Genomic DNA, 25,142 nt, shown 5'->3' with positions numbered 1-25,142 from the left:
AAAACTTTAACTGGTCTGGGATGATGATTACAAGGACATTATGTCTAATCAGTAATCTAGTTAACTAGAGCATTAGTAAATACTAATATATATAATAGTGTGGTATATATTAGTGTATAGTGGCATATATTCTCCAGCTGTGTTTTTTTTTAATTAAAAAACACTTTGCAAAAATTATCTTTGGGAAATATTATTCGCAACCTGGAAATCTGAAGTTTCTGTCAGTGTAAAGCAGAACTGGCAGTCTGAATCAGAATGTTACCTTCTAAATAATGTTATAAATACTTCTGCATCTGACGTCTGGCTTCCTGCCACATTTTACTGTCACTTTTGACTCTCCTTTCATTCACACTTTGGTGTCCTAAATTCACTTGGTACAGGATAAGTATTCAAAAATGGTCCTAGGAAATGGGAAGCTAAAATTTTGATTATCTTATCTGTCTCCTTATTTTGGTTCAGTTGAATGCATTCAAAGTCTTTTAGAAGGGATTGTTTCTTTTTGCTGTCTTAGTTTGGGACTAAGAGAAAAAGATGTACATTAATTGCTAATCTGTATGTTTTTAAAAAAGAACACTGACTGTTATTGTTTTGCTGTGTTTTTTCGCTACTATTTTATTTCTATTTTTATTTTCTTCTTGATAATTTTTGTTGCAGAAATTTCCCTAATTGCTTGTAACTCATTTTTATTATTGATAATTTTCTTGGGATACCTCATGAAGAATCTTTATGAACAAGGGTTTTATGCTTAGCATTCATCCATGAAAGAGAATTTCTGCCTAAAAAGAGAATTCATGAACTGGAATGGGCAATGTTATTGTTTAGATTGCTAATTCTAAAGATCAGTGTGTTAGGCTTATATGAATAACTGAATTCATATTATTAATAATAACAACAGATAAAATGTATGTTCATATTTTTAAAATAAACTAAAAATTTTAGAACTAAAAAAAAAAAAAAAAAGAAAAAACAGCCTCTGAAGTACCAAATGAAAATTTTCATGTGAGGATGTATTTGTCACACAAATGGGTGCCAGGTGAGTCTGGAATCTTCTGTTCCACAGCAGTCCCTGGAGTGCTCTTACTTTGTGTGTCAAATGCCTTCTGTATTCACTGGTGGAAATGAGGTAACACCAAATGCCATCACTTACTCTGTTTTGAAAGTTTATTAAGCCTGTTTGAGTGATGAGTCAAAAACATAATTAATAGTAATTTTAATGGATTATATTTTGAAGAATTTTCAATCAAAGCTTAACTGAAATATTGGAACAAGAAAAATCTAGAGTGTGTACCTCTTTTTTCCAAGTCATACAGTCTACTGAATTTAGTAGAAAGTCATTCACCTGGAAAAATCAGTAGGCCTGTTCTGAGATGAGTCTTAAATTTGGAAGTGTCTATCTGGCAATTTGAAGAGCTTTATGGATATGCAGATGAGATATGGAGTTCTCCAGATTTTTTTGCAGTTGGTCTCTCACTGACTCTTGCAGGATATACTGAAAGAATTTACAGTGACTGTAGCTTAAAGATGGGATGATCTTAGCAGTTCAAATATTCACACACACAATGTGTGAATTCATATGTAAATACTAGTTATGTGCAACATAAACAACTAAAGTGTTACTGCTTGAGCCCTTTATACTCTGAAGAATTATATTATATAAATTATATTCCAGTTCTAAAAGAAATGTTTTTGATGCATATGGTTCTTATCTTGGTGCTGAAACTGGTGCAAAATATAGTTGCAAAGCAAGTATTAATTGGTCTTGGTGAACTTCAACATGGTAAACACACCACTAGAAATGTAGCATCCATAGAGCCCCTTTCTCTTACATAAATTTTTGAATGACAGTTTCATTGTTTGAATGAGAACTGATTTCAATTCAGTCTTTTAATATTAAAATTTTTGTTGCAGCATAAAGTGACTCTCTTCTTTAAACACTGTTGTCTTTTAAGAGTCTGTTATGTTTACTGTAGTCCCATGTATTTGTACTTGAAAATATCTTGATAAACTCTTAATTCTTATTGTTTCAGCCTGGAGTTGTGGGATTTTTTGAGTTCAATGCTTCACCTCAACCACCTGGTTATTTAACATTCTTCACATCAGCATTACATTCATTAAAGAAAGGTAAAAGCTCCATTTTCATAATTTAAGGTGTCTGTGAATGAGTTATATCTAAGTGCTTCAGTAGTTTTTTGCAGTATTTTGTAACTTAGGAATGAATCCCTTCTGAGTGTTCCTTGGTATTGATCTCACTGTGAGACTGTCTCGTTGCAGTTGAGGATTGCTTACATAAAAAGTTGATGATGTGATCAGCCTGGATACACCAGGATAGACTTCCCTCAAACCCCCACATGTGTAGCTGCAGCCCATCCAGGATCATAATCAGACTCACAGTTGTTTAAATGAATCCAGGAGTCTTTGTCCTGTGCAGGGTCAGAGACACTGGGATGGGCTGGACTGTGTCAGCCCTGGGTCACTGAATTCAGTGGTCCTGTCTTGGGTGGAGTTACAGAGCTGCTACAAGAACAACAGTGCAACAACTCCTCTTGTTTTGCACTGACAATCTAAAATACAAACCCTCTTGTTTGTGTTTAAACATGCTACCTTTTTGATGAGTAATACCTCCTCTTTCGGTCATGAATTTGGGATAGACCTTTCTTAAAGCTAAAAATTAACATCTTTTATGAATATTCCTTCCTGTCAGGAAATGAAGGAGATTCATACCTATTTTTTCTTACTCATACTTATTCATTCTTGTTTTTTACTGTGCCACTGATGTGATAAAGAGCCTGTTCTATATTTTGTTCTGTGATTTTCATATTTGTATGTTGTATTAGTTCTTTACAACATAAAGATAAGCAGTCTATCTTTATGTGTATATATTTATAAACGTAGAATTTATATTTATAAACAATACATATTTACTGTAAATGTACATCACTTAAACAATGTTCATGCCTTTGCTTTATGTGTAACATCTTGGCTTTTGAGATGCCATAAACCATAGCAAGGTGCATCTGTGATACCAGATTCTGTATTTCTTAAGAAAATGGAGAATTTGGACAATCAAGGTTACATAGACAGGGCTCTGTACCTGGAGTGCAGAAGGAGATCACGTTTGTGCTTCTTTCCATCTTTCTTCTGCTTTAATCACCAGCATTGGCAGTTGCTCTTCACAGACTTCTGTACCTTTACACAGCACTGTTGTGTGTTCTGGTTTGAGGGTGGTGTTGCAGGGGAGTTCAGTGTGTGTAATTGTACTCAGGGATTGCAAATGTGCCCTTTCAGATTACCTTGGGACGATCCGCTTTGGAGTGGTCACAGATAAACGTGTGGCAGAGGAGATCTCCCTGGTGCACTCTGGCAGTGTGTATTTGCACAGACATGCCAACACATCTCTTGTGAGTATTGCTCTGTGCTCTAGGGACTCTGATTTGGTACAGGGATGCTCAGGGATGAGAACTAGAAAACTACTTGAATGAGGATATTGACAAAGATTTTGTGGGGGGATAGTAGGAACAGTGAAATCTTCCATTTTGGCTTAAAGATACAACATGGCACTGATCAGAAAAATCACTCAAATTAAATTAATGGAATTTATAATAACTCCTAGTCCATGTGCCCTGCTTTTTGAAAAGCTAAGGCTGAAAATACTAACTTTCAGATTTACTGTTTGGCATAGAGACACTGCCTACCCACACTGGCACCATGAGTGTAAACTCTGAAGACAGATATTGTGATGTGTATTTTATTCATTTGAGACTAGGGATATCAGTAGGGATATTTTGGGTGAAATAACATAAAATACATTAAAATTACTTTTTAATGCTAATTATTTAAGATAAATTTGCCTTAATATATTAAAATTGATCCTGGAACCTGTGAGTACCTTTTATTATATATTTTATTTGCATTCAAGAATGAGAAATACCAGTTTTAAATTTAGCCTTGATGTTTGAGTCTTAAAAGGCTAATTTAAAACGAGTTAATATGGTGACTGAATAGTGGGAAAAATGTTCTGACATTCCATAAATTAAAATATGTGATGATACCAGCTTAGAGCTCTTTCACTTATAAAGAAAATTTGTACTATTGAGAAAAGCCAAGATTATAAAGGTGTAGATTATAAAGATGAAAGAGGAGCTTCCCTGGTAGAATCCTTTTGCTTGTGGATGTTACTATAATCTGATGAGCATTTGGAAAGCTTTCCCAAAGGGAAAGGGTGTATGAAATGCTGAAATTTGCTGACACTCATTAAATTTAGAGTTCTAGTCACTACAGTAACAACTCATGCCATTCTGGAGAACTGCATTTGTTACTAAATTAAGTGAGGACAAAATTGTTTTTCCCCCTCCAAGATCTATCCAAAAGACATCATGAACTTCACTGCTGAGAACATTTGCAAGTGGGCCCTGGAAAATCGAGAGATGCTCATACGCTGGCTGAGACCACATGGTGGGAAAAGCCTTCTTCTAAACAATGAGCTGAAGAAAGGACCAGCACTTCTCATATTTATACCTTATAATCCCCTAGCAGAAATTCATCCTCTTTTAGATGAAGTAAGTGAAATAATTTTTTTTTTTTACTTCAAAAATACTAAAACTTGAGAGCTGTAGTCAGGAGTCTGAGTGTAATTGTGACAGATACCTCATTTTATCTCACTGTTCCAAGTATCTGGTTTTGTTCAAAACCACTTTCTCAAGCCATATTATCACAACTCCCTCACACTGGTTTGCATCCCACACAATGTGTCTTCGTCTCACTCAACAGCTGTTTAGAACAAGCATCTAACTCTTCCTTGACCTCCTCCTTTTTGTGGTGGGTGCAGTGTAAGAGATGCACTGCCAACCGTGTTTTGTCCACCCCATTCTGTTTCTCCTCTCCTGTCTTTCCAGAGGTGCTTGTGCAAAGAAGAATGGAACTTTTGTAAAATCAGACAGTGTTACTTGAAATACAGCCCAATCAAATTACTTAGAGCCAATCTGATTTTTATATCCTGTGTGTGCCATCACTTTCCAATTTTCTCTTCCTCTGAACTGCCTAGGACAGGAGTTTGTAGTGCAGAAATGAAATAGGGAAACTAACTTGGCTGAGCACTAGTTTTTTGTCCCTGGGCTATGTTTCAGCTGGAACTCATCATCCCATTTAGTATAACACAAAGCTGCACATCCCAGTGTGATCATGTAGCTCTAAGCAGTGTGGAACAGACAAGCATCTGGGAAAGTCCAAAAGCTGGGCTGAGTTTTTGTGACAGTGCTGGCTTACTTACATGGCATCTGTGTCCTGCAATGTGTAGTTTCCACAAGGGGGCCTAATTAATTTTGCAGTATCTGAAGCAATAAGGAAAAAATGAAAGTAACTTATTATACAATATTTAGCCATACTAAATAGACACAATAAAAGGTCCATTAGACTGCTATGAAATAGAGTTGGGGAAATCTATGCCTGGAAAAGAACTGCCATTACTCTTGTAGTAACCTGTCTTCTGTTTGGCAGGCTTTATTCAGTGGCTTGTCACAGATGAAACATTCTAGTAACAGGTACCACTTATTTCTATCAAATCAGTGCAGCATAAGGTAGATGTTCCATTTCAAATTTCATTCTACTAAATGACAGTGTTTATCAAAATGTGAAATGAGATACAAAATATTCCATTGTCCTTGTATAGCCTCACTTTGACAGATATTATGCAACTTATTTACTCTGGGAAGAGCTGTTTACTGCAGCCAGCCTGTGTGTTTCATCAAGCAATGAAACCACTTGACTGTAAGGCAGCTGCAGAGAACAAGGCTCTCAAGTTGAATGTTGAAATATCTCACAGCAAATTTTTTTTCTGGTCACAGCTCACTGAAATGAGATTTCTTACTGCACGTCTGGTTTTCTGTTCATAATCTCCTCTCAAGTTTCTCTAAGGTAGTTCAAATCTCCGGGCTAGGTTGTAATGTGAAAGGCCAAGTATTTTTCAAGTGTTCAGTGAAGCCTTTTCAGGAGGAAAACTTCTAACAACTAATTCTAAAAGACTGTAACAAAGTATTGCTGTAGACCACATGTTACTACTGAGGGTGCTGTGACACAACAACCCTCCTGGATGTGACATTTCAACATCCCTTTGATAATTTTGACTGTTTCTGTCAAAGTGTTCTGTAAGCTGTGTGTGTATGTTCTGTATTTAGTGTAGTGTGTTAATAAGGATGATAGGAAACTTCTTCCTTCATTTTTCTTGCATGTTCTGTTGTCTCCCAGAAAGGGAATTCATACGTGTGCCTTTTTCTCAGCTTGTTTACCCTTGGTTATGAAAAGCAAACTGGTGATATAGCATAGGAATGTTTGCATGGAGGAACAGGTTGGTTTTTTCCCTGTTTTCTTTCTTCTCCTGGTAAGTTACGATGTGCAGAGTACACCTGGAGTATATTACAACTATATGCCCGTGGCTGGGAGAATACAAACATTGCTTCAACACTCTCAGTGATTGTTAAAAAATCTGTGTACCACCTATGCCAGAAGAAATCTCTATTCCCTCTCCATATGGGAATGCTTTTATTTACTTTCTCCTCGTATTGGAAAATGAGGGAAATTCAGGAATGCTTCATGTAGTGAGGTTTAGCCATAAAATGTAGTGTTGTTACACTGTAGTAAATATGTTGCATAGAAGACCTTGCAATCAGTGTGGTGGACTGAATATTTTAAAGTGTCTTTGTTGTTCTGTATATTCAGCGTTTATATGCTGAAATACCTGAAAATTTAACTTTGTTGTCAAGTCAGAGCCCCCTGCAATTTTTTTAAAGAACAAAGATTAGTCAGCTTCATGTTTCTGAAATTCTATCTCTAATTGCACATAATATTGTTAAACCTGCAACAGATAACTGCATATGGGTGAACTATGCACAGTTAATCTTGATTTTTTTTCTCTCTCCTTTATTTCCCTCCCCAGATTACCAAAGTGGCCTTGGAATACCACAAGTGTAATAAAAGCCAGGCACCTGAGCCAGATCTTCAGCACGTAGGAGACTCTGATTCACCAGCTTTTGATTCCTCTGTAACAGATGCACATCTGAAGTTCTCCGAAACATTTCCCATAGCCAAGTACCCGTGCTGTAACACGGTGGTGCTTCCACAGTGGCACTCCATCTCCAGAACTCACAATGTCTGTGAGCTCTGTGTTAACCAGACTCTTGGTGTCAAACCAAATAAAGTCCATGTGCCACACTGTAACTTTTTAGAGATAGAAGCAGCTTTGGACTCTTTCTACCTCCAGGAACATACCTTTTTTCAAGTAATATCAAATACCATAGAATGCAGCAATTTCTTAAGTTTCTATAGTCCCTTCAGCTATTACACTGCATGTTGCAGGACAGTAAACAGGCATTTTTTAAGTCTCATTAGTTCTGAGAAGACCATCTTTCAGACCCCCAAAGTAGCATTTTCTTCCCATGGGAAGAAAGATAATACTCAATTTTCTATTCCTCACATTGAGGATAGGAATTGTTTTATTCCTGACCTTAATATTAGTAGCACAAACATTACTGGTCTGAGCTGCAGGACCAACAAAACCTTGAATCTCTATCTACTGGATTCAAATCTTTTTTGGATATATGCAGAGAGACTAGGAGCATCAAGATCTACTAATTTTAAGGAATTTGCTGCCATTGTTGACCTGAAGGAGGAAGTGCACTATGTCCTGGACCAGAATCAGTCACTTGTTGGACCTACCCTAGGTACAGTATTCATTCTACAAATGCTTGAATTCAGAAAATTGTGTTTCCAAGCAAGACCGGAAAACTTAATGTGATTTTGAAAAGAGAGACTACTTTGTGAAGTTAACACTGTGAATTGTAATTTATTCTATCCTATTTAATAGTTAACCAAGCATTTATGAATAATTCTGTTGGCTAGAACATGATCATGTTTTAGGTGACATAAGAACTAAGTTCCTTATATGATAAGTGATTTGCTTTATAAGAAGTGAGCCTTAAAATGTGTGATTCTTGACTTCCTGATGCATTGGTGGAATTGGTAAAATCTAAATTAACTTGTGTGTGGAAAAAATTTCAGTTTTTCTAGAATACTTGATTACAGATGAAATTTGTATATTAATGGCAGTGTTGGTGTTTGACAGCTGTTCTGTGTACTAAAATATCACAAAATTTTAGGAGATACTGACCACTTAGCAGCAGAGACTTCCCCATCCTCTTGTCTTCTGAAACCAACATAAATTGATATAAATTTATTATGAAAAGTGTGTCTTCATACTACCTTGTGTTTTCAAGGTAACAAGGTGGAGCTCTGAAGTGGTTGTGGCCAAGTCTGCCAATTATTGTTATTTCCTGTCCAAAATCAAGGAGGAAAAAAACCAAACCCAGAAAAACAAATAAACAAACAAAAACCCTGATAAAACAACTCAAGGATTGCAGTTCTGATTTATTTTCAAGTTTTTGAGTAAGACAAAATATTCCTGACCATGTGCATTTGCCTGTCATGCTGATGTGCAAAAACTGAGTCTACCTTCAGAAAATACTGGGTTTCCTAATGTTAGCTATGTAAGTAAACATGGGAGACACTTCAGCTATGAAAAGAAATTGCTCAATAACATATATCACTATAATTCTTATAGCACAAATTACATTTCCTTTTTGCCATAAATCTAACTACAAAAATATGCACAACATAGAATAAATGGCCATGTTCTTTTTAAGGATCACATGCAGCCCTGTATCCTGTCTCTATCCCAAACCCCAGGAAAAGACTCTGGAAAAACAAACAAAAACCTCAGTGACCATAAAAGGATACTTAGGAAATTCTAAGATCAGAATGAGGACATAAAAATTTCCTTCCCCTTTGTGTTTCCAGTACTTTCTCTCTTGAACATTTTTTAGGTCACAGGATTTCCTAAGTATGATGAGTGTTTCTCTGCAGAGTAAGACTCAGTACACTGCTGTTCCATCATTTGGACATCCAGAAAACTTCTGCTCCTGCATATTTTATCAAGGAGTCTCTGATTTATGACTGGGTTACGTGCTTTTTATTTTAATTTTGTTTTAATTTTTTAAGATCTTAACTTAGTATTTCATAATACCAAAACAGTGCTGCTTAATACACTTGCCAGATCTCCGTCTTTACAGATGGTTTCTAGAAATTCAGGAATGTCTTTTAATTAACCCCTTCCTTTCAGTTACTATTTAATCATCGATATATATTCCAAATCTGGAGATCGCCAAAAAAAAAAAAAAAGCCTCTTTTTGCCTGGTATGAGAATCAAATGAAATGGTGAATAGTAAATAAGGAGCTAAATGTACTGCTGTTTGCATTTCAGAGATAAACTTGATGATTTGGTACTTTGTATGTCTGTACAAAAGTGGCAGTTTTACTTGCGCCTAGTTTTTATGCTGGAAATGCAAGGACAAAGCTGTTTCTATTTGATCAAACAATTATTTTTATTATTTTTCATATTTTACTTTCTGTCTTGATTATTAAATGCTCGCTATTTTTTAATGCACAGAATAATGCACTATCCAAGTTCAAAGAAGGATATTACTGATACCTTGCAGCAATTTAGAGAATGTAGTGCAGGCTCAGAGTAGTGTAGCTGAAGGTAATTGAGGGCTTTGGAGCTTATTTTAAATTTTTACCAGTGGCCAGCTACTTGTTAAGTATCTTAAAATTAAGGAGAAAATAGAACAAAGAGGAAGGTGGTCACTGATAGACAAAAGGGGATTAGTCATATTGGTATGGGAATAGCAGATATTTAAAGGTTGAAAGAAAAGAATTACAGAGAAAGTAATTAAAAATTGAAGAAAAAATGCAAATAAATGTGGAGGCTTTCAATATAATTAGAAGTTAAAATATTGAGAGGTTACTATTTGTGCCTTAGCAGATGTGTGATTAGGAGAATGGAATATTATTATGGCATATTGACACAAGATTAAAGTCTGGTGTGGCTAGTGACAAGACTGTAATGAGCAAAATAAAAACAAACCCAACCAGTGAAGCTTTATCCTGTTTTCTCATCAGTTGTGGTTACTCAAGAGTTGATACCAAACTGTCAGAAATTAATGACATGAAACCAGATTTCAATTTGTATTTTCTCTTTAAGTTCTTCTAAATACTAAAGCAAAAAGTGCCAAAATCACCTCTGCAAAACTGAAATAACTTTATGTATCTATTTCATTTCAGAGAACTTCATTAAGAATTTCAGTGTTCTCTACAGTCCCTTGAAAAGGCATCTGGTTGATGACCCTTCAGTCCATTTTCATGAAGAGCATGTGGTCACTGAAGTGACTACGAACACCTTCCATGAGACCGTGTTCCTGAGTGCCAAGGTAGCACCTCATCCCTTAACAGCTTTCTCACAGATAATGGCACAGATTTTAACGAGGGGGTGTTTAATATTGATATGCTTTGCTTACTTGTAACATAAAATGTGTTGTTTTGTAAGAATTCAAAGGCTTTCCAATTGCATGCCACGAAAACAGATCTCATCCTGAGTACAGTTAAATTGCCTTGATTTTGTAAAATATGTGATGATAGTAAGGAATATCCATTGTCATTCAAATCTGCAGCAAATCTCTGCATCTCCAGTTAGTTTCCAGCAGCCCCAACCCCTGCTTTGCCAGTTAGAGGCAGAAAGCAGAAGTCTGGATGCCATTTTTCCCCCCTTATGAAGTGTACAATCAATGTTAGATATATAGGAATTTAAGATTACAAAAGAATCTTGGGAAGTGTAGCAAAGTTTGGTGCATTTTCACTTAAAGGGAATGATCTTAAACTAAATAATCTTTTCATTTTGACTTCATGGGAAAAGCATTCTGCAAGAATTTTTGGGTGTGTTAACTTAGTAGAGAGCAGCAGTGAGTAACTTTATACAATAAAGTTCATTAATATTAGGAAAAAATTTGCTTTCACAGTTCAAGAGTTCCCATGCTCCTTTCTGCAGATTACCTCCAATAGGTACTCAAACTCTTCTCCATTTCACTTTTCAGAATGTCTTGCTGCTGTATTATGCACAGTGGTGTGGATTCTGTGCTTCTCTTAATCACATCTTTATTCAACTTGCTCGGCTTTTGCCTCCTGACAGTTTCACTGTGGCAAGGTAAAAAGATTCTAATTTCATCTTTCCAGAATAATGTAAGATCACTGAGGTCATCAGCCTTTTTTCTCTCTCTACAACTGTGCAATATAGATGTGAATGTCATCTGCTTAATTTCTCTTTGAATGCATTGATTTGTATATGTACAAAACAATGTCTGTATGTATTCCCTTGTATGTATTTGGTAGTTTTCAATCTCACTGCAGTAGTTACCCACTTTCATTAAAATAATTTTTAAACTGTGCAATTTACCTTGAAACTTCCTAATTTCAAGAAGTGAATCCATAACTTGATGATTTGTATCAAATGGCAATATGCTATTTGTATGTATATATTTTTTGTTAGCAACTATCTGAAACAGCAGCCTACATCCTACCATGAAAGAAAATTAACTCTATCCCAGCCAAACCAGTTTACAGAAATATATTTATACATGCATGTGTGTAATGTATATTTTAATATATATTTAAATATATTTTATGTGTAAAAAATACATTGTTTTCTTTGGTGTTTCCAGAGTTATTAATGTTTCCATGCAACAGAAACATTCTTGTTCATGTGTGTGATACTAATGCATAATTACTTTAAGCATTTGCTCTGATTGCATCTTTATTTGATTCTGACTGACCTTACTCCAGGAGACAGCATGGGATGTAGAGAAAAAATAAATGAATTAAAAATCTGGATTTTCATCCCCTGTTTATAATTGTGGCTTTATTGCCACAGATGTGATGCTATTCCAAAGGCTACACCCATTCTCCTGCCAGATTTTGAAGTTCTCCCCTTTGTTCCATTATTTTCACAGCAGTAATACTGATGGGATTGTCTATTTTGTTCTATAGTAATTTGTAATTATTAAGAATTTGATTTTTGAAAAGAAGCCCTAAAATGCAGAAGAAAACAATATCAAACAGTTGAACCAAGTGTTCCTTTCTACTCATAGCTTTAGGAAAAAAAGTACCTTTAAGAATGTGCTTGTCCTCGGAAGAAGCAAAATAATTTACTACCAAAACTACTCGAGGGGACACTATTGAGAGATGTACTTGAGGAACAAATGAATGACTGAAAATAACTTGTCTCGTGTTTGACATATTTATCTCAGAAGGAAGGTGTGTACACAATGTGTTCACTGTGTGTACACAGGGAGCAACTGGGGTTTAATTGCTGGTTTAGAGCAGTTGCAGTATTGAACGTATTTTTCTAGAGAAAAAACCACACAGATACTTGTTAAACTGAGAGTCATCATCTTGATTATTGGTAATTAATTCTGCTGACTCATATGCACAGTGTATTTCTGGCAGAAACATTTATACTTACTTTCACAGATACTTAAATGTCCTTCTTCCCAATCCCTAAAATGGCATTTTACAAGAAGATGCAGATTGTTCATGTGCCTGTTCTCCTCATCAGTGTGTCTCTTCCTCACAGAATTGATGTGACTCGAAATGACCTGCCCTGGGAATTTATGACAGACCGTCTCCCAACCATTTTATTTTTTCCTCATCAGAGGTAATGTAATTCTTTTCCATGTGGATTTTTTTACTTCTATTTTACTAAGGTGCAGTAATTATCTGGTTACGTGTCTTAGTAGAGAAAAAAGCCAAAGAGTAAATAATTTCCATATATGCATTCTTCATGAATATTCTAATAAAAAAAGCCACCAGCAAAGCAACAAAATAATCCAACCAACACTCACAGATTTCCACCCTTCTCCCTCAAGGGCTCTTACCATCAGCAAATGGGAATTCAGTAGGTACTGGGCAGTTACCTACCACAAAATCTTTAAAACTGTGCCTTAAGTTTTGCCATTCGCATTTTAATCCAGTACAGAGTTTTGTTTATATCAGTTCTGAGCTACCCCAACTTCCAACTGATGGTCTCCCTATGTCTTTTCATAGGTACTGATTTTGTCTGGGTCTCTGTAATGCTCTAGACAGTCCCTGGAGGGACAGACTGAGTAGTTTTATTAAGATTATTTTTGTAATGCTCCAGCTGGTTTTATAAAGGTACCTTACCTCTAGGCATTACTTCCCCTCCTGGTTTTCCACTCTAGGGTTTTTTATATTTTGGTGCATGTAGGTAATCAAGAAAATCAGGATCTGATAGTATTTGTAGTACCTGTAGCACTACTAGAGTAGTCATATATTCATTTTGAATATAAAAGTATCTCATATGAGTGCTTTTTATGCAGCTTCTTATCCATTTGCCTTAGGAGACAATTTTTGCAAATTAACTCTGTTCTCAATTTCTTTCCACCACATGCTGTTAATATTTTGTTCTGCTATTTGTTTTAAATAGCCTTTTAGCTTCTTTGATACATGCTGTGGTTTTGATCAATAAAAATGGATGATGGTGTAGTAAAACATTACCACAATATAATGAGACAATTTTGATTTAGTGTAGACTATTTTTTGCTTAAATTATGTCATGATTCATTAATCTGGGATGGGAGCTGACAGTCAGCTGAGCAACTGCTGATGGTAATTACCAGAGTAACTTGGTCCAGGGGAGGAAAACTCATGGTGCTCACTCTACCAAAAATAGCTTCATCTTGATGAGCAGAAGCATCATCTGACTGAGGTTCTTGAATTATTGATAAAATATGGTGTCTGTCTTCTACCTGATGTACAGTAAGTCATTTTCAGTAAATGAAATTAAACTTTTTATATCCCACATGCTTATGAGTTGGATTTTGCAGAAGGCATTTTTGAGGGCAGTGTAATTGGTGAAGGAGGAACTCCCTGTTCCAGATGCACATTGTAACCAATGCAGGATATAATGTCACACACAAGGGGACACAAGAGTTGGCAGTGGTGTGTTGTTGTACAGGAGCACTAGGAGGTTTTAGACATTGTGCTTGAATCTGGCTTTCTTGCTTTGCAATCATTTTTGTTTGGGCTTATTCTGTCCTTTTTTTCACATATGTAATTAACCCATATCTGAATGTATGCTACTTACTATTACTCTAGTCATGAATTTGACAGCCCCAGGAAAGCAAACTAAGCTTTTCTTCCTTGTGATGGCTGCCTCAGGAACGAGAATATGCTGCTGACTGGCAAAGCTGGAGCAAATCCAAACCCTTAAGCTATGGACAGGCTTCCCCGTTGTACAGAGTGAGGTGGAAGTGGCTGTGCTGCAGGAGAAGTGCAATTGTGTTATATGCTGAGTGAAAGGATGAAGATGGAACTGGTTCAGGAACAGAAGAGCAAGTGTTAGTTCCTGTCTAGTCGTTAGAGGACAGTTGAGCCTTATGTGTGCACAGCATCCACAAAGGGCAGTAATTGTAACATTTGTCACAGCTGGAGCTGTGGTTTTTAGTCGCTGATAGTCTTGAGGAAGAAATTTGGTACTTGCTGTTCTTGGCCTCTCTTGCCCTGTTACAACAGTTCATGCTATTGCAGAAAGCAAGGAAGTTTACCTGCTTTATATGCTGGGCTTAGTATTTACAGTTTTAGGGGGGAAACCACCAACAGAGAAACCTTGTTTGGTTTGCTTCCTTCATCAGCCCTGCCATTAAGACAAAATGTAAGAGGAACAAGTAAAGAGTTGTTTTTTTCTGACAGTAAAAGGGCCTTACTTCTGACTAAAGTGACTTGTGTTTAAAAGACCTCCCTTGCCATGGTTTTCATGTGCTGGAACTAAGCTACTGCTTCTAGGAAAACAGGTTCAAAATAGTCCTTTCCCATAGGGTAGCCTTATATATATGGACTTAAATTCTAATAATATATGTAGACTTTGGAACATTTAAATGTCATGCTTCAACTACAAACACTAATGGCACTGTGCCCTGATCACACAGTGATGCTGCCCTATGTACTTGAAGTTCATAACCCACGATCATGACTACTTATTGTTTGAGAGTCAAATCTGTTTTCTGAGGTTTAATAGAATTTTTTCTTCACATACCAGTCCCATGCAGAAATGCTTACAGCACCCAGACTGGAACACAGGAAAAAGTGTTCATCAGAAGAAAATCTGTGTGCTCTTATCTTTATTACATGAGTTTAGGTATCTCCTAGCTGCTGTACTTAACCTGATAAAAAATAAGGTATCAAGTTGGAGTTAAAGAGCAGATGTTTAGGTAAAGTTACCCTTAATTTTCCTGAGTATTTTATTATTAACTTATTATGTCCTTCTAGGAAGGAGCAAAGTGTGAAGTACCCTGAAGACTTTTCAGTTAACCTTCCTAATCTCCTGAAATTTATTTTACATCACTCAAGTCTTTCTTCATCAGAGCCCTGTACCAAAGAATGCCTACATAGAGAGTCAGTTCTACAGCAAGGACACATCTCACACTTAGAGAGAGAAATTCAGAAGTTAAGATCAGAAATCAGTGCCCTTCATCAGGCCCACGACCAGCTTGAAGCACAGCTTTCTGAAGCCAGGAGAGAGGAGCAGAGACTACAGCAGCAAAAACACACACTGGAAAAGCAGCACAAGACTCTACAGCTCCACAGTGAGCAGTTACAGGCCACATATGACCAGAAGAATCAAGAATTGTTAGAAATGGCTGAAAAGCTTCAAGAATTAGCTGATGCATCAGAAAACCTCCTTAAAGAGAATGCTTTATTGAGAATTCTGGTGGCATCAAGAGGAGGAAAACTACAGAGCAAAGATGAAATTAAAGAATCCCTTCAATCTGAGCAAACACTTTCTGAAGATAATGATATATCACTTTCAACAGCTACTGCTGCTTTAGAGGAAAAAAGGATTGATAACATTGATACCATAGAGACAGAGCACAGTAGTGGAAATAGGACAGAATAATTGCTTACACAAAGTCAAATGATGCAGTATTGGGTAGGTATTTATGCAAATTTTATTGACATTCATTGTAAATAAAGACTTATTCCCCCATGTGATCTGGAAAAAGAAAATTCAAATGGAATATTTTTGTATACTTGAACAACTTATTAGATAGCCCCATCTTAAGAGATGAATGGAAAACACTTTCTGCACTTTACTATTGCACTAACTTGCAAACACCTATCCATTTAAATTAAAGATACTGGTTTGTAGGGGCAGCAGTGTGCAGCACCTGACTAAGGATCAGTTAGTTTTCACAGGTTTTCTTACAGCTGCTAGAAGGGAAATCAGACCTTTGATTTATACTTTTCCATAATTTCTGAAGTTTGCCCTTTACACTGCATTCTCTTTGCTGAATTAAAATAGATACTTCATCTGTGTAATCAGTAAACTTGAATGGACAAAGTCATCTTGCTACAACTGTTCTGTTCTATAACTTCAGCACTTTGTATCACTTTTGTATACTGGTATTCTGACTGTCTGGAAACCACAAGAGCCATGTGTGAACTGTTCACTACTGAAAATTACAGGAAGTCTTACTGAATTAATCCTTTTTTCTTTGCTTTTAAGAGGTCTCAAATACAGCAATATAAGTGTACAGGTCTGACTATACATGCAAGTCTCTTAAGAGCAGTATCTAAAAAGCATGTGTCTGGGTAAGAACATCATCAGCTGTACCCCATATGTTGTACTCAAGAGGCAACAGCAGGAGCTTTTTCCTACTTTTTTACTACTGACAGCATTTTTTTGCTTCAAATGACAGCTTTCAATTTTAAAAAGGCAAATGTAGCACTAAAAAAGCAATTCAACATCTTAGTATAGAAGAAGGGGACAAACTTTTTGTCTAGACCCTTCTTGTCTTGCATATAGTCAAAATTCTCAAGCAAGCTTGCTAGGCCTTAAGTTATTCCATATGTACAGGTACAAGAAGCAAGTCTAATGCTTCCTCTGGAGCTGAATTAAGGCTAGGCAATTAAGTGTTTAAAAATATCAGTATGCAAAGGAGGCCATGTATCAAGTAATAGAAAACAGGCCAGTGACCTCTAAGCATGTGTGCCTACACAAAGAGTTTAGAATATGTAAGCTGCCATTGGCTGCTCAGTGTTGTTCCTTCTCCTCCCCTCAAACCTTTGCAGTCCAGAACTTCCCATTCAACACCTTTTCACAGTTCTTATAGCTGAACTTCAGCACAGAGCAGGAAATGTGTGTTATCTGGAAGGACTTGGCCATTGCTAGCTAGAAGCTTTGACAAACTGACCAGCAATAACCCTTGTCCCTATCAACAGTAGAAAAGGTTGAAACTTCTCCTGTTGTAGTACAATTCAAAAGTTTGATATATACAAGGTCCATTAACTCAATTCTAGAGTTGTCTGGCTGTAGACTAAAATGCCTTTTTGTAACAGGCTGTTAACATACACAAACCAGGGTTCTAGGATGAATTCACACTACTTAGCAAAACTGGCTTAACCACTTCTGCAGTTTTAGCACACAGACAGACCTATGGAAGACAAGCCTGCTCTACTGCCATTTCAAACAACCTGGAAACCTTCTGGACATTCCCTGAGGGTTCAATATCCATCATAAGTTCCCAGGTTGGAACCCATCCAAATGGCAGTTTCCTTGCAGTAGCTACATACAGAATTCAGTTCTAGCAGCAAAAAGCTTAACCAACATAGCTGCAGCTAAAGGAGCTCATCCTTTCCTGTAGCTCCTATATTTCCTCCTTCAGCATATTGCTGAAGGCTTATCCCTTCTTTTCAAATCAAGTACTCTGCATCAGTCCAATAAACTGTTCAAAGGATGAGTTCTGACTTAATGGCTACACACTCAATCTAGTAGCAGAAGCAAGCTTTAACTGCAGATTTGGTTTTTAAGGTCTGGAGTCCCATCCATGGTAGTGGTTCAGGAGCCCCCTGTGTATTATATACAGTTGCATCATATTCCCGTATGCGACAGAATACAAAGCATGAAGTTTCTGGCAGCCTATTTACAGTTCACAGTTCTAAAGTAGTTCACATTACAGTAGTAGCTCTATCAAAATAGGCTCAGCTAAACATTCAAGTAACAAAAAACAGTAGTAGTCTTTTCACACAGTATATTCCTGTGCCCATTGCCGGCAATGGACATTACACCAGGCGAGTCAGCTCCTGCCATAGAGGAATTAGGATACACAGTCGATGCAAAGTGCAACCTCTCAGTGCATGCAGTTGTGGACAAAGCTTATTTAATTCTCATCAGGCTGTTTTCTGATGAGTAGCGTGCACAGGACCAGGTTCTTCACAGTATTGAAATGTTTCTGCTGGTTACACATGTCACGAGCATATAGTCCATCTGCACGTGTTGCTCCAAGTTAGCTGTGTACTTCAGGGCTGTTCGGAGTTAGCTTTGCTTTCCTCTCCACACAGGGTCCTTTAGCGGAGTACTGCACCAGCAGAAAGGGCTCTTTGGTTTCTCCCTCACCCACAATGCTTTCCTCATCCTCAGACTGGCTGAGCTTCTGCAGCCGCAGGTAGCACCAGCAGCCCAGGATCAGGGCTCCCAGAGCCGCGATAGCGATCAGGATAACAATGACAGTCACCACTCCCGTGGTGGGGCTGTGATCTGTGATAGACATGGCCAATAGTTCAGGCTGTGCTCTTCTTTAGGAGATTTTTCCGTCCTCACTATCAGTCTCGATGCATCTTCAAACTCCTGCAGGGTTAAAAATAGATCATGAACTTGTGCAGTTTTACCGCACTCAGCGAGACTATATTAATGGCTGATATTGTCGACAAGGGCACGTGGATCCTCTTGCATTCCAGTGCTTTGTGCTGCTCAGTCACAGAATCATAGAACCATGTTTTGGCTCCTCACATGCTTGAGATACCACACAGCCTACTAGGAGGTAACAATTTTCTCTAGGAGATATAAGACTAAAAGCTCATGGAATTCATATAGTTTAGTACAGGGAGATTTAAGACTGTTGATACAAATGCTGTATCACAAGTGAAATCCCAAATCCATGACAACGTAGCAATTCAGGAATATTTAGTTTTCCTCAAAGAATCCTACAGGAACAGTACATTTTAAGATTTAATTTACAAACATCTTTCTTATATACTAACAATTCCAGGATTGGTAAGCTAACTGGGAAGGTAATTGCAGTGCAAATGCATTACTCTAAGCCTATCCATAACACTGGTCTGCTTACAAGGGCTGGCTAGATGGTAATTGTTTGTTCATTGAACACACAAAACATCTGTTACCTTTTTTTTTTTTCATAAAAAGCAGGTAGAGGTGTTTAACACTAATGAAGCACAATGGAAATACCATTTTAAGCTCCTGCTCTTCTTGGTGGCATTAAAACCATAAGAAAAAGGTAATCTGTTAGGATTGCAGCTGAAATTGGAAGAGAGGCAGCAGGAGGAAACTGGAAGAGCTCCAAGACTTCCTTAGTTTGCTGTAGTTTGAGCAGGACAAAAATATACAGGTAATGTCTTTTGCTACTTCTTCCAAGTTCACAACCCTATCTAAAAAAGTTATGTGAGCCTTGTCTTAAGTTTCAAAGTTACTGTTTACAAAGCTGATAGCTTCACTTTCCTTCCTTCAACTAGGACAAAAAAGGTAATGAATGACTTGCTTCTTTCCTACTACCCCAACTCTTCAACAAAACACTAACTCATGGAAGACTTTATAGTAGAGACCAGAGCCAGTCCTACCCAGGAACATCTCTTACCTCTGTACTACCATAAAAACCAGGTTAGGGCTCAATACTGCCATTTAAGGTACAAAAGATGCAGTCCCTGGAGGCTCTAAGGCCAGCTCTAAATGCACATGTGCCTTCCTCCTGTCCTGTACCCACTGACTGGCAGTGGGGTAACAGGAGTATCTTCTGGCAGCCAGTCTGTTGAGGGTCACATACACCTGTCCAGGAAAGGCTCTTGCTCACCATCACTGCTGCAGTCAGCTGCAAGGGCAGCACCTTCATACAAAAACCCCTCAGGAGCAGTCAGTCTTAACCCACCCTAAGCCAGGACCACTAGGTTACAGTGAATGTCACCCACTGCACCAGAAGTCTCACCCACATTTTGACACGAGTCAAGGTAATTACAGTGCAGGATCCTTATCAAGACAGCTTAAGCCAGATACTAAGTTGGTTCCCTGATGTTTGTCTCATGGAATGACAGATCCATGTGCACCACCATTTCAGCAAGGACACCACTACAGAGTTCAGCACATGTTATTAGAGCCCAATGTCACATAACTTGCAGACACTCTGTTTACATTTCCAGTCCTGTAAACTACAGCAATCGATAGCTTGTAGTATAACTGGTACAACCAGACAAGTTCTGCAGACCCAATTCTGCCTACGTAGTAAAACCAAACCTGACCACACTACACACCGTCAGCAGGGCTGTGTGCCCACTGCAGCCAGAGAAGTGTGTTTTGTCATAATCACCTTGGTTCTGCAATGCTTATTCAATACAGGGTGATCAGCTGAAGGTAATTAAGAGTGACTTTCATGTAGTTCATTTTCCTCAGGGCTTGTCTAAAGAGCAGCACTGTTTGGTCCAGCCAAAACAGTACAGTATCAACATAAAAGATTACCTGGCTTGTCATGCAGACATTCCATGGCCACATTGAGGCCTCTTCTTCAGATTGCACTATTGCAAGCAGCAGTTTGGGTCAGCATATAGCCTTACATTAAGCAGTTGCTGTCACCTAGAAAACAGTTTTTCATAGTGGGAACTATTGCAGATGCTACCCCTCTGCCAGTCTTTGAGTGAGTATACAGTATCAACTATATAAAGTGTTAAACTTTGCACATCACCAGGATCTTGTTTCAGGATCACCATCAATCTTATTTCAGGATGCACAAGACGAACTTATGCTGACTAGACAATTTTGAGTCCAAATTCAAGTGCCATGCAGCAACTTACAGATTCCTCTTAAAGATCTTTCTTGGCCAAATCCACAGGTAAAAACTTCTAAATTTCCAAATGTTTTCCATTTGATTTAGAATTCAAAGAATTTCACTTCTCAGTGACAAAGTGTAAGCATCATTCCTTCAGGCATACCCTCTTCCCACTCAGGGACTTGAGAGCCAGCACCCTGTATAAAGTCAGGTATTAAGCATCTGTACAGATGGCACAAATCACTAGTTAATAGTGTGTTACAGTAGCTTAAAGTAGTTTGGAAGCTACAGTGTTATTGCTAGCTAGAGCAAAGCTAAAGCTCTCCTGCAGTCTTAGTTCTACCTTTAGCAGTACATTTGCATGTTGTAACTGTATTTGTAAGAACTTCTGGCAAAGCCTTGGGATTTTGTTATTTTCTGGACACACAAATCCAACCTTGCTATTCTTTACACCAGCAACTGATTGGAATCCAGATTAAGCTGTCTCTGTACTCCTGTTCTTGATTGGGGAAATACTGCATTTTGTAGATCCCCTTAAACTGATTTAAAGGCCACAGATAGTTCAGACTCACTCCCCTTAAAGCCTACCTGAGCTAAAAACCCCATGACTATACCAGAACCAGCACTGCCATCATTCATCACTTCTCCTGGAAGATACTAGGCTAGAGGCTATAAACTCCTGATCTTCAGAGGGATTGCCAGCACCATCCATATATATTGGTGGCACTTGTAGAGCTATGTCCCTTCCCACCACACTTGCTATCAAATCAAGCATCAGAGCATATTTACTCATTAGCAAGATTACTCAGAGCACTGGTGTGAACTGCAAATACCCTATTTCAGTTTTTACAGCAATCAAGCAGTGAAAACAACTAGAAACCATTTTTCCATAAGCAATGTACTTTTTTTGCCTAACACCAGCTTCTACTCAAATTCATTTGTGAAGTTTTATTATCCAATTCAGAAGCTGTAACTAAAGGACAAACAGGCAGTTTGAATTTCAGAAAGCTGCTAGGGGACAAATTCAGTGCAAGACTGGAATTAGTTTCTAAACCAAGTTTTCTATTATTAGAGGCATTATACTGCTAAGTTCAGTATTTTCAATGCCTGCAGGCATCTTTCACTGCCACTATTTGAACCAAAGCTATAGGAAGAGGCTTCAAAAGCAAATTTACTACAGTTCACCCAGATATATTGAAGTCCTCATCAAGTATTTATGCTCAAGGTTCAAGTATTAAGTCTTTGGTCTTTTTTTTTTTTTGGTAGGGGGTTGGGTAGCAGCTACTGTATTATAGTATTCCACCTAAAGTAAGTTAAATGGAGCACAGTAAAGAAATGAGAATAAAACTACCAGAGCGACCTTCAGCCTAAATTAAAAAAAAAAAAAAAAAATCAGTAAAAACTGTTTAGTTAAAAACCCTCCAATAGCAGCTTGTAGTCAACATGCTTCTAATTGTGAAAAATGTCTTCTCCTGTTTCTGCTAGTAAAATCCCTTTAGAGGAATGCAGCATACTCATCACAGTAACATCCTTCTTGCCAGTGGAAGACAAGGGGAGAACCCACTGGGAAGATCAGTGCTCATTTACCATTGGCACACAAGCGTGTATAGCATCCATACTACCCAAATAAAGCAAGGCCTTTACAATACAGGAGTGCTCAGGCTTCCCCACTTGCACATAAAAAAATGGCATCACTGTTACTCTTCATTAACTCCAGTTAGTACCACCTGCTTCTGATAATGTCAAGTTACCTTGCACAAGCTGGGGCTTGACCAGAGGCTATTTTAGAAGCAGGAAGCTGTTCAGTAGAAAGCTTCAGTGCAAATCATCTTTTCCCAACCCTTATTATAGTTTTGATGAGAAATAAAAGAACAGGACTTTTCTGTAGCTAATTAACCATGGACAGTATTCCAAGAACTTAGCATTCAGGCAACTGTTAGACACTCTAGAATGAAAGCTGATACCTAACAGTGCTGGCTGGAACAGCATTTAGTTCCCACACGAGATGTGGTGGTACCTTAGACTTAAGACTCACTTTTAAAGCTTTGCTCCAAGCTAAACCACACAGAAGTTGGTAGTTTACAGAAGACAGCAAGATGGAGAGAGTAGCAGTCTCAGATGTTTTCCAGACATAACAACAGTTGCAAGAGCAGACAGACTTTCTCAGCAGCACAGCAAGTGGAAAAGGTTTATGCTGCAACTGCCTGTCAGGCAAGTCAGCCAGTTAATGCAGAACTGGAAACAGGCTTACAGTGTTAAGACCATGTTGACTTCATAGGCAATTGCACAGCAGGGAAAACATCTGTTGGACTCCAGATTTTTATCTGTTCAGTGTCACATCCACACAGAGCCCTAATGAAAAGCCTGTCCTGACATGATGTCACTTCTGACACGCCATTATCAGAAGCAGTATGTTGTATGTACACCCTGGCATAGCTTAACTCTTGATATATTAGAAAAATTACTGAGATGCCAACATTAAGCTTGCTGATAAAAACAAGTTGGTTTTTTTTATTTAGATTCCAGGTAGCCCTCTAAACGTGTCATTTTTGGGGGGTTTGTAAATGGCTTTGTCTAACAGCAGCTACACTGCACCTGATATTGCTGATAGTTTTTATATACAGCTCAAATCTCTAGACAGCAAGTACCCCAGGAGTCAGTCACATACCTGTACCAAGCAGCTCTGGCTAGGAGTCCTCTACGCAGTGTTTCTGAGTCACCTTATCAGAAAGGGAAAGGTCACACTGGTTTTGGATCTTGTCTGGCAAGTCTTCCTTCTCGCTCTTCCCCTGTGGAGAGGGATCACATTGGTCTCTAGCTGCTACACATCCTGCAGGCCTTTCACTTTTGGCTTTCCAATGACATAATCGTTTTTAACTAGTGGCTGCTGGCACAAGCTATCGGGGAAAGAAGCCTTACTGTTTCACCTACCTGCTAATCAAGGCAAGAGTTTCAGAAGTGGTTTCAAGTTCTTTACGTTTATTCAAAAGCAACATCTACCGACAAATGTAATGTCTGTATCTACATTTGTGTCAGGAAAAGGAAGAGCACGAGAGGGCACCGTACACTGCAGATACTCAGAGGAAGAAAGAACAAGATTCAGTCTGAACAACTTGCGTTACCGAAAACTCCCGGATTGTCATCATAAAGGTCGGTTTAGACATACGCTGCAGCACGTACCGAACTCCTCGCATTGGGCGAGCAGGGACGAGCCTCTCCAGCCGAGAGGAGCCCAGTGCTCATCCCGAGCAGCCGCCGACGATCCGTGAGGCATCGCCTTGTGACTGCAGCACGGCAGGGCGCCTGCAAACGTTTGGCCGGGAGACGGGGCCGAGCCCCGGGGCAGGCAGCGAGGCGGCACGGGCCGGTCCGGGGGAGCCCCGAGTGACCCATGGGGCCCACGTGAGGCCTGCGGGGCGCCCAGCACCGCTCGGAGCCCGGCAGGGCCGAGCGCGGACCCCCCCGCGGGCCGCCGCTTACACAAAGAGCGAGAAGGGGCGGCCCCAGCCCAAAGAGGGGGAACTCGGGCGTAACTCAGGCGTGGGTCCCTGCCCACCCCACCGACCCCCGTCCCGTACTGAGCCGAGCCTACCCACCCCCGCATCGCCCGCCCGCGGTCAGCACCCGCACATCCCCAAAGCACCCACCAGCCTCGCCGCGGCCGCGGCAGCTCCTTCCCCGCCCGCGCCGCCGCCTTATAGCGGGGGCCGGGCGGCGCCGCGCGGCGCCAATCGGGGCCCGGGCAGCAACAGCTGACGGGCGGAGCCCCCGCAGCCCTTCCCTCCCTGCCCGCGACAGCCGCCGCGGGTCTGCCCCGCGCCACGAGGAGTCGTAGAGGTTGGAAGAGTTCTTCAATACCGTCCAGTTGAACCATCAACCCAGTACCACCACAATCACCCCTAAATCTCTAAACCGCATCAGCCAGCGTCACATCCAGACACCTCTTCCTCTTAAACACCACCAAGGATAGTGCCGCAACCACCTCCCTGGGCGACTTATTCCATGAACAACCCCCGTCTCAGCTTAAAGCCATTTCCTCTGGTCCCCTCACTGTGGGCGCGGCAGGACAGAGCGGCCCCCAGCCCACTACAGCCTCCTTTCAGGCGGTTGTACAGAGTGACGAGGTCCTCCCGGAGCCTCGTCGGGACTAACCAAACGCAGCTCCCTCAGCTCCTTTCCATCGCTCGTGCTTTCCAGACGTGGCCTGGCGGGTCTCGGCCGCGGAAGGCGAGGCTGTGCCGCAGGGCCGCGCTCTTTGCCCTCACCCTGAGCCCCGCGGAGCCTCCAGCGGGGCAGTGAGGGCACAGCCGCCCCGCCAGGCACTGAGGGGGTGCGACGTCCCTGGCCCGGCCCCAGCGCTCT

At 39.4% G+C, this 25,142-nt stretch overlaps 2 protein-coding genes across 6 annotated transcripts in view; one reads left to right on the top strand and one right to left on the bottom strand.

Annotated features, from left to right (window-relative positions):
* TXNDC11 (thioredoxin domain containing 11) overlaps positions 1–16,295 on the top strand; it is a 28,411-nt gene extending 12,116 nt beyond the window's left edge. For all 3 annotated transcript variants that reach the window (XM_033074483.2, XM_033074484.2, XM_042779785.1), the window contains 8 exons: positions 2,028–2,121; positions 3,286–3,398; positions 4,356–4,556; positions 6,929–7,712; positions 10,168–10,313; positions 10,974–11,083; positions 12,509–12,589; positions 15,220–16,295. In XM_033074483.2, the coding sequence (XP_032930374.1) occupies positions 2,028–2,121; positions 3,286–3,398; positions 4,356–4,556; positions 6,929–7,712; positions 10,168–10,313; positions 10,974–11,083; positions 12,509–12,589; positions 15,220–15,847 (2,157 nt within the window). In that variant the 3' untranslated portion in view covers positions 15,848–16,295. The remainder of the gene's footprint in view (positions 1–2,027; positions 2,122–3,285; positions 3,399–4,355; positions 4,557–6,928; positions 7,713–10,167; positions 10,314–10,973; positions 11,084–12,508; positions 12,590–15,219) is intronic.
* Positions 15,877–24,502, bottom strand: SNN (stannin). 3 transcript variants are annotated; one of them, XM_033074487.2, is made up of 4 exons: positions 24,428–24,502; positions 23,449–23,569; positions 20,474–20,587; positions 15,877–18,577 (listed from the first exon to the last, which is right to left on the bottom strand). In XM_033074487.2, the coding sequence occupies exon 4, from the start codon at positions 18,498–18,500 to the stop codon at positions 18,237–18,239; it is 264 nt and encodes an 87-aa protein (XP_032930378.1). In that variant the 5' UTR covers positions 18,501–18,577; positions 20,474–20,587; positions 23,449–23,569; positions 24,428–24,502; the 3' UTR covers positions 15,877–18,236. The 3 variants fall into 3 exon arrangements, 1 of the variants encoding a protein (XP_032930378.1); XR_004419576.1 differs by lacking the exon at positions 20,474–20,587; XR_004419577.2 differs by lacking the exons at positions 20,474–20,587; positions 24,428–24,502 and adding an exon at positions 23,961–24,130.
* Positions 24,503–25,142: the final 640 nt, after the last annotated feature.

This window comes from Catharus ustulatus, chromosome 16 (assembly GCF_009819885.2).
Source record: "Catharus ustulatus isolate bCatUst1 chromosome 16, bCatUst1.pri.v2, whole genome shotgun sequence".
Lineage (NCBI taxonomy): Eukaryota > Metazoa > Chordata > Aves > Passeriformes > Turdidae > Catharus > Catharus ustulatus.
The sequence above is the reverse complement of the archived record's forward strand: the minus strand, read 5'-3'. Positions and strand labels throughout refer to the sequence as shown.